At 39.1% G+C, this 10187-nt stretch overlaps 1 protein-coding gene across 8 annotated transcripts in view; it reads left to right on the top strand.

Annotated features, from left to right (window-relative positions):
* Positions 1–2958: 2958 nt before the first annotated feature.
* Positions 2959–10187, top strand: part of RBFOX2 (RNA binding fox-1 homolog 2) — a 205621-nt gene continuing 198392 nt past the window's right edge. For 7 of the 8 annotated variants that reach the window (XM_055085295.1, XM_028490598.2, XM_055085294.1 and 4 more), the window contains exon 1: positions 2990–3020. In XM_055085295.1, coding sequence (XP_054941270.1) covers positions 2994–3020 — 27 coding nt within the window. In that variant the 5' untranslated portion in view covers positions 2990–2993. Of the gene's footprint in view, positions 3021–10187 lie in introns of all 8 variants that reach the window. The other variant, XM_007101889.4, reaches the window with a different exon arrangement.

The following is a 10187-nucleotide window of genomic DNA, read 5'->3' as shown; positions in this document are numbered from 1 at the left end:
GCCTATCCGCTCCACGGCATGTGGGATCTTCCCGGACCGGGGCACGAACCCGTGTCCCCTGCATCGGCAGGCGGACTCGCAACCACTGTGCCACCAGGGAAGCCCAGTGTAGGCATTTTGACAGTGATAATTTTGTTCATCTCAAATATTATAAAATTTAATTCCAGAATATGTTATCTGAAGTTTTATCATTTCACTTCAGCATGTAATTTCTCAAGCCAATTTTAATTTTAAAAGATCTGAGTAGAATCATTGCCATTTGTCCAGAAGTTTAGACTAATAGGATTAGGATAATAAATTAATAAGTATTGAGTGCCTGCTCAGCGTTTAAGACTGTTAGTATACCTAAAAAGTATGACTTTGACCTTTATGTCAAGCAATCTGTATTTTATTTTATTTATTTTTTAATTTTTTTTGGCTGCATGGGCTCTTCGTTGCGGCACGTGGGCTCTCTAGTTGTGGCGTGCAGGCTCCAGAGCACGTGGGCCCAGTAGTTGCTGCACGCGGGCTTAGTAGCCCTGGGGCACGTGGGATCTTAGTTCCCCGACCAGGGATCGAACCCACATCCCCTGCGTTGGAAGGCGGATTCTTGACCACTGGACCACCAGGGAAGTCCCGCAACCTGTATTTTATTGATGACATAAGAAATCACAGATACAAAGTGATTTCTGACTGTTTCTTTCCAATCCCAACTGTCTGTAAATGAAAGGCCAAGCAGAAAAAACACAGGCTTTGGAGTCCAAACACATCTGGGTTAGAATCTTAGCTTTTAAAAAAATTAAATAACAAATTATATAACCGTGGTCATATTGACATCTCTGGAACTGTTGTTTCTCTGTTTGCAAAGAGAGGTAAGAATATATGCACGTTGCAGTTTTTTGGTTTTATTTTTGAGAATTAATGACAACCCATATAAAACCCCTGGCACATAGTAAGTACACTTAATGCGTGTTTGAATGAAAGGAGTAGATAAATAGAGCTTTATTTGCAGTAGTCCACTTAGTCCAGACCATTCTTGATAGATGTCATAATGATAACTAATGTAAGTCAAGCTCCATAATTGATTGGATGGGCAATCTTGGAAACTGTGCTTCAGTCTTCCCATTGTGGAATAAGGTGACTGACCTTCTGTTTGTTTGAGAACATTGAGGAGAACTTTTAGAAGAGTGTTCATCATAGTTAGCCTGTGGAACCGTCTGATCAGTGGTGTGCACAGTAAAGCTTTCACACAAGGAGTGGCTTGTTATGAGTCCACATGGAGTGAAATAAGGAAGTACAAATCTCAGAGATGGGCTAATCATGCTGTGTTCCTCCTCCCCCTGACTGCCCCCCCCTGCCATGTGAGTTTCAGTTGTTTATTAGCAAATACTGCATCCTTTGCTGTGTTCTATAGCAGTTCTGGATGCCTGTATGTTAACTAGTGGGGCATTTTGACTCTGCTGAATGTTCCAGATTGTTTACATTCTGTTTGGGGCAAATGACTATTTATTGTATGAAATTATTTTCCTTTCATGTCTATTTTTTCACTGGTGAGTTGGTGCCCTGGAGCTGAATCTCTGCCCTGCAAACCCAAAATACAGTTTTCCTGGGTGTGTCTTATTTTAATCCACCCCCTTTCATACTGTAAGGCTCTGACCTGCTTGGAGCCTTTCCTACTTGGTTACAATTGATGCTTTGTCCTTTAGAGTCATATATGACTAGCCACTGGGTTGATTCAGTGTTCAGCTATCAAATATGTCTCTGACAAAAAATTATTTCCCTAGAAATGGGCAGCCAAGCTGGAAAATGAAGCCCTGGTCCATATTGAGTCATTTAGGGAGAATGAGTAGCAGTTTCAAAATTAGAGTTAGGACTAAGCAAAGAAAAGGTAGGGCCAGCTCCAAAATTGAGAACTAGTCAAAAATTAGCTGGATTTTACGAGAAGTAGACACCTTTGGGGGAACTATCTGTGGTTCAAGAAAGTATGCATACATTGTGCCGTATCTAATGAGTATGGAGAGAGAATTTTCTAGAAGTTCATGTTCTTCCTCTGTGGATTATTGATTTCTGTTAAAATCCACAGGAATTTCACTACTAATGATGTCAACTTACTCTATATTCAGTCCCTTTGGCCCGGGGACTTAAACTACTTTACATTAATTTTGTCAGTAATTCTTATAACATCCCTGTGTGGGAGCTGCTTTTGAGATGAGGGATGTCAGAACTTGCTCCAGTTTACATAGCAGGTCAGTCTCTGGGATGGAAAATTCGACCCAGGATTTGTGGTTCTATGCTTAGCATGTTTGGTCACTGAAATGTGCAGTCTTTCAACTTCATTTCTCTCCCCTTTTCCTCCTCGTTTTTTTCCTCTGCTGGGGGAAATAATATCAAGCAAATAGCGAGGGAATCAGGTCTTCTGAGTGGTTGGAGACTTAGGAATTCTGCCTTTAGGCATGAAGTTTCCAATCCTCGGCTTGGGATGGACAGAAACAGCAGAAGACCGATGCTCAGCCCATAACATGTCCTAACTGGTTTTTTGACCAGTGCATACTTTTATTTTTGTTCTTTTTTTTTTTTTTTTTCTTATTGGGAGGAGAGGAGGGTGTGAGAGTTTTCTGTGTGCCAGCCTTGTATGTGGGACAGTCAGATGTTTTTAATGCTCAGCAGGTACTGCTTTGGGTTGGGGGCCAGAGAGAAGGAGGTGAAGCAGCCACTTTGGGGTGGGGTTGAGAGGAGGGTGGAATGTAGGAAGGAGGACGTTTCTCTGTTTTCTTAGTCATAGGACTCTGAATCCCAAGTAGCTATATTTAGCTCAGGTTCCTGTTGAAAGCATCATTTTTTGGGGGGCGGGTGGTAAGGGGAGAACGGAAAACCTTTTTGTGTATCCTGCTCCATGAAGCCAATAGGGAAGCAGGAGGAGGTGAGGTTGCCATAGAGATGGTAGCTGTGTGCAAGGGGAGAGCAGCAGGGTTTAGAATTCCAGGAAGGAAGAGAGAGTGATGTCATCAGATTCCATGGACCAGCCCAGGAACCCCTGTGAGGTTGGTGGGGAGTTGGATGTGCGTGGGGGGTGGTGGATGGGAGTTTGTGCAGGGGAATTGTGGCTTCAGTAAGGTGTGGGGAGTCCAGTTCAAGCACAGAGGTTGGTTGTGTGGAATCGTGCTGATCTGCGTTAATGCCTGCTTTTTAAAAATCTGTAAATCATTCTGAATTTGCAGAATATTTTCTTTGTTGAAAAGGATACATTCATTTAACAAAGGAGCTAATCTAGATGTAGAAATATAATACCTTTTTAGAGTTATATTCCCTGTAGTATTTGTGTGTGCCTTTATCCTCTGTACGTGAGGGTATTTGTGCACCTATTTTGGATATATAGTTGCCTTTGTAGGATGCCTTTTATGGTGCTTCATGCAATTAAATGCTTTATTAATGCTTGATTATTATATTTATTTTTATACGGATGGGTGTGTATAAATAAAGCACTTTTTATTTTTAAAAAATCTGGAAGAAAATCAAAGCCATTGCTTTTGCAGCAGAAAGGAGAACTGCATGCTTCAGGACAGTTGTTCTGAACATACGCGTGCGTGTCCGTACTGATAGTGAAGGGCAAATGTGTTTCTTTTGGAATGAGTGAGGGGCTAATATTTTTAAAAACAAATATAACAGAGTCTGTGCATCCAGATGAGTATTGTCCTTCAAAATAGTCACTTTGACTCTGGTGATACAGCCACTGCGCAAAACATAAAGAACTCTCCTTTGGAATCAGCTTCAGAGATGAGTGATGAGGAAAACATTTTTAATATCTAACATCACATTTTTTATTTAAAAAGAATACCTAGCTTGATCAGACACTGGATTTCTTTGAATTGGCTTTTCCTGATTCGGGGTTGTCAAAAAAATCAAATCTATGTTCAAATGATGAGCTTTTGTCCCAGTTAAAGATTTTTAAAGTCATAGGTTTAGGTTCTGAAGGCATTTTCATTTTCAGATCAAGAGCTCCTAGATTATGTAGTTTAGCAGTGGCTGCATGAATGATGGCAGCATCTGAGGAATAAGAGCATAGCCTTCTCAGGGCACAATCTTCTGAGGTGACCCATTTGGACTTATTTGTTCAACTGTGTCTGTTAAAATCAGTGACATTACCATTGGGTGATCGAAGCAGCATTTTGTGGTGTGTCTGAGAGCACAGACTGAGGAGCCAGATTGATTCAAGTGTGCACCCCTGTTCTGCTGCTCAGTGACTGACCTTGGACAAGTAGCAGTCTCTTGGTGCATTGGTTTCCTCATGTCTTAAATGGGGATGATAGTGCTATAAGTACTAACCTTACAGTGTGGTGCTGAGGGAGAGTAAACTAATACAGAAAACACTTAGACATTTGGTATATTCTCAATCAGTGTTTCCTTTGGCTATTGTCATTAATAATTAATTATACATTTCTTTGAATTACAGAATTATGAGGTAGAAGGTTTCAGACACCCTGAATGTCCAGGAGGGAGGGGCCTAGGAATCTATAATTTTTTTTTTTTTTTTTTTTTTGCGGTACGCGGGCCTCTCACCGCTGTGGCCTCTCCCGTTGCGGAGCGCAGGCTCCGGACGCGCAGGCTCAGCGGCCATGGCTCACGGGCTTAACCGCTCTGCGGCATGTGGGATCTTCCCGGACCGGGGCACGAACCCTTGTCCCCTGCATCAGCAGGCGGACTCTCAACCACTGCGCCACCAGGGAAGCCCAGGAATCTATAATTTTTAAGTGATTCCCAGATGATTATGATGAACAGCCAGGTTTGGGAACCGCTGTGTGTGATCTGTCTTGAGTATGGCCAAAGCGCTAGAAGTGTCATCATTTCCTGAAATCTTATTAGAAATGCAGAATCTCAGGTGCCACCCCAGACCCAATGAATCAGAATCTGCATTTTTAACAAGATACCCTGCAGTGACCTGTATGCATGTTAAAGTTTAAGGAACACTGCTTTTCTTCTACCAGTGGGAGTAATTGGGTGATAACTACAGGTTAAAGATGGATTATCTCTCAGTTATTCCCATTGGTAGGAGAGAAACAGTCAGGCTAAGCCAGTGTGTAGATGAGCCTGCACTTCCCTTCCCTGTTGCTTAGCCTAGGGATAAGTGCTTTTCTGGACTAAGTCACTGTGGACCATTTAACGGAAAGAAGAGAGTTATAATCGTGCCTCTGCCTCTACCACTTACTAGTTGTTTGACCTTGATCTAGTCATTCAACCTCTCTGGGTCTCAGTGTCCTCACCTGGTAATGGAAATAATACCTAGACCATGCAATAATGTGCATAAAGTATCTAGCACATTGCAGTGTCTGCACACATTAGTGCCTCCCCCCTCCCCTGCCCCCTTCCCCCTTTCAGTGATATCTGTGTAGTCATTCTGTTCCCTCAGAAAGGGCCACCAGTCGAGACCCAACACCATCCTCTCTGGGTAGTTTCCTTGCCTCTTGCCCTTCTTTCAGCTATCTTGAGCATCTCATTGTACAACAGAAAACCGTACGTATAGTTTTCTTTGCCACTTTTTTCTGTTAAGTGCCTTTTACTTAATGGAGACTACCTAAGAGGGCTGGAAGAACTATAGGAGTTGAATAATGGAGCTGGTATAGGAGTTAAGGTGTGATGAGATCTGATAGAGGCAACCCTTTCATGAATTCTTAGTAAGTTGACCATATGTTTTAGAAAATTAATTTGTATTTTTAAAAAATTGCTGTTTAAAAAAAAAAACCCACCATGAATTCATATGATTTCATTTAAAGTCTTTTAGACTAGTTGCAAGCAAGAATTAACATGGTATTTATCAGAAGATCCTTGAATTGTAATGAGCATTATCTTTTTTCTGACCAGGGAATTAATATGATAAGGGGAAGTTCAGGGACTTGCTCTGGGGACACCAGAAGTAGATGGCAGAGAGTTTAGGTCAGAGGATTGGCAATCGTAGCAAGTAGGGCATTGGAAGCAACAGCAGGAGTAGGAGATAGAAAGGCCCATTGTCACTCAGCCATACGAATCTTAGGGGACTGAGGGATAAGGCAGGATTGTGAACTCAAAGCGTATAATAAAAATTGTTATAATAATAGCTTTCCGGGGCTTCCCTGGTGGCGCAGTGGTTGCGCGTCCGCCTGCCGATGCAGGGGAACCGGGTTCGCGCCCCGGTCTGGGAGGATCCCGCATGCCGCGGAGCGGCTGGGCCCGTAATAATAATAATAATAGCTTTCCTCTATAGGGTGGGTACACTCCTAGGTGCTTTGTATATATTATGCGTAATCTTAACATCTCTGCAAGGTATAGGCATAATAGATCAGAGAGGTTGAGTAACTTGCCCTAAGTCACTCAGCTGATAGCAACAGAGCTCGTTTGAAATCATGTTGAATAGCAATGTGAGTGATGAGACTGTTTTAAAAGCTAAATTGAAATAGCAAATATATGCCAGTTAAAGTAAAATTTATTTTGTCTATATTGACCTTTATGGCTAAAGGGTTAACATGTTAGCCTATCTCAGAGGGATTTTTGGAATGTTGTAGAATTATCCTTTTGGGATATATTTCCTTTATACTCTGAGGCTAATAAAGAGGTATCTTTTTTTTTTTTTTAAGTCTGCAGTTCAGTGAAACAGCAGTTTCAACTGAATATCACAATATAAGGGTTGTTTGACCATGGGATTTTGACTATGACCCATGATAAGAGATCCATTTTACGTGACAACCTAGTGTATAATTAGATGTTTATCTGTATATATGTGACCAAAACACGTTTCATGGAATAATTTTTACCCTTACTAAACGTGAGGTACTTGATTCTTTCTGTTTAAAAATTCTATTGTAGTCCAGTATAGTGATTCTTAAAGTGTGGTCTATGGACCTCACTTCCCCCACCCACAAAGGTACCCAAGAACCTTTTAGGGGGGTCTTCAAGGTCAAAACTCTTTTCGTAACGTTAAGATGTTTTTTGCCTTTCCTACTACGTTGACATTTGCACTGGTGTTGTGTAAGCAATGATGGGTCGTCCTAGAGTGAATCAAGGCACCGGCACCAAACTGTACTGGTAGTCATTATTTTTTTCACCACCACACCCTTGCACTTAAAGGAGGGGTGAAAAAAGTCAGTTTCATTGATATTATATAATGAAATGTATCAATATTGAGAAGATCTTTATAACTTAGTGAACCAGTATTTTATAAACAAACAATGCAAGATGTTACATAATCATGATAGGTGAAAATTCATTCAAAATGCGGGACAGGCCAATGGGTTTTATGAAAAAAATTCATTGATATGGTTTCAGATGTCACACTGCAACTAACTTTTAAGGAACTGTTACTTTTCAAGTTTTGGTATAATATTAAGGAAGAATATCCATAGATATGTGAAAAGACTGTTAAAGTACTCCTACTTTTTCCAAATACATATCTGTGGAAGGCCAGATTTTCTTCATATACTTTCACCAAAATAACATATCACAACAGGTTGAATGCAGAAGCAGATATCTTAGCCATCTTCTGTTAAGTGGGAGGTGAAAGATATTTGCAAAAGCAAAATGTAAGACAATGGCACTGTTCTCACTAAATTTTTTGTTTTATAAAATATAGTTAATTTTCATAAAATGTTTTATGTTAGCATAATGGTTTATTATTGGTATTTTAAAGTGAATTAACAAATATTTTAAAAATTATGCAGTTTCAGTTTCTAATAGGCAAATACTAATCCTTATTAACTCCCATAAACAAAAGTTCTTTGGGATCTCCAGTAATTTTTAAGAGGGTAAAGGGGTTCTAAGACCCGAAAGTTTGAGAGCTGCTGCTCTCATTATTTTTATTTTTTAATAATGGTTGAGATCTCTTAAATTAAATCAGTCGTGAATGGGTCTTGACTCAGTTTGAAAATACACTGAGCCAGAGTTACAGGAATTGCATTGTGAAGGCAGGTAGCACTTTGCTAGATTTTACTAAAGTTGAGTTGACGTGGGAGAACACCCTAAGGTGTGAAGTAAATTGAGTAAAGTTTAGATCTGGAAATTAGCTATTTGCAGTCATCCTTCAAACCCCATCCAGATCTTGCCTCCCATGACTTCCCGTGTTTGTAATTTCTTCATGCCTTTCTCACTCCATTATCAACTTTGTACACTTGTTCCCTCTGGACCTTATATTTACATTTTATTGCATGATTCATGTTGTGCTTGTTTACATTCCTGTCTCTCTTACTAGACTATGAGTTCCTTAAGAAAAGAATCAGTAACTTATTTGTCTTTCTATTTCTGCCATAGTGCCAGACACATGAATGTCCTTCAGTAAATATTTGTTGAAGGAATAAATAAATGGGGGGAAAAATGGAATGACCAGGTGAGGCCAGATTTAGAGTGTTTGGAACTTGATCATGTACGTAATGGAGGGCCATTAGCATGCGAGTGATATGAGTGGTGTTTGATGAATTACCCTGGCCTGGTAAGAAAATTGGTAAGAGGTGGATGGAGACTGCTGGACCAGCTAAGAAGCTATTATTCAGTTATTTAGGCTTGACTCAGATGACCCAGGCCTGGATTAAGGTGAATGCTTTTGCCAGAGGTAATGAAAGATATGTGTCCTGCAAAATATTTACAAAAACAGAAACATAATAATACCCCTATTACCTCGTACTTATAATATCCTGAATACAGTTTTAAGGGCTTTATGTGTATTATCTCATTTAATCTTCACAGCATCCTTGAGAAGGTACTGTTATTATTCCTAATTTTTGATGGTTAATTGAAAACAATACATATTCGTTGTTGAAAAATTAGAAAATACAGATAGGCAAAAGAAAAAAAAATGTATGTCACTCTATAAACCCAAACTCAACACCAAGACATAATTACTAAACATTTTGGGATATATCCTTTTAGACTTAAAAAAAAAAAAGTTACGTATATGTGCTATAAATGCCTGAATATGAGGAAACTCTGTATATAAGGCTTTAAGTTGTTTTTCCATTGAAAGGACAGGCCAACCTAAATATATAAATTTTTAGGGATGTTGATGAAATAGGCAAATGTCTTTAAAATACTGATTTTATTTATGCATACATGCCTATTCAAAGTCTTATATAATAATTTAGAAACATTTTATTTTCTATGGTTTTGGGAAGAAAATTTATACATACTCTACGGCATCAGTATCTGTATCATTGCTTAGAACCACTGAGTCTTCAAATAGTTTTCCAGGGTATATATCGAGATGTGGCACTTTTTTGAATCCGTATCTGTTGTAGTCACTAATGATTTTATGTCAAGCTACAAGTACCCATTCAAATAACATCATTATCACCATATTGTATACTGCATTGCTTTTCAAAAAATGTTTTTATTGAGATGAAATTCACATAACATATAATTAGTCTTTTAGAAGTGAACAATTTGGTGGTATTTAGTACATTCATAGTATTGTGCAGACACCACCCCTATCTAGTTCCAAAAATGTTTATCACCCCATACCTATTAAGCAGTCAACCTCCATTAAGCAGTCATCCTCCATTTCCCCTTCCTTCCATCTGCTTTCTGCCTCTATGAATTTACCTATTCTTGGTATTTCATATAAATGGGATTATACAATATGAGACCTTTTGTGTCTGGCTTTTTTCATTTACCATCATGTTTTCAAGGTTCATTTATGTTGTAGCATGTATCAGCACTTTGTTCCTTTTTAAAGCTGAATAATGTTCCTTTGTATGTGTATACAGTTATTTATTTATTCGTTCATTGATGGACATTTGTGTTATTTCCACATCTCAGCTATTTTGCATAGTGTGTACAAGTACTTATATGAGTACTTGTTTTTAATTCCTTGGGGAATATACCTAGCAGTGGAATTGCTGGGCCGTGCGGTAGTTCGATATTTAACTTTTTGAGGAACCGCCAGACTATTTTCTTTAGTTGCTGCACCATTTTATATTCCTACCAGCAGTGTACAAGAGTTGGTCAATTTCTTTTTAATGAGGAACACAATATGATGGGGAAAGTAAAGAGAAAATATGTGTGGCCTTCAAGTTTATTAGAGCTTTGTATCTCAGATTTTGCCTGATGGACTTATTAAATATTTAGCATCATTTCAGCGCCAAGAATGAAATTTAGCTTAGGGAGATGTATCTAATCTATTTTAAGTGGCAAACAGACTAAGAAGTGAAGATCAGAGAAGTGAAAGGAGGGAAATTTAAATAGACTGTAAAATT

This window comes from Physeter macrocephalus, chromosome 6 (assembly GCF_002837175.3).
Source record: "Physeter macrocephalus isolate SW-GA chromosome 6, ASM283717v5, whole genome shotgun sequence".
Lineage (NCBI taxonomy): Eukaryota > Metazoa > Chordata > Mammalia > Artiodactyla > Physeteridae > Physeter > Physeter macrocephalus.
The sequence above is the reverse complement of the archived record's forward strand: the minus strand, read 5'-3'. Positions and strand labels throughout refer to the sequence as shown.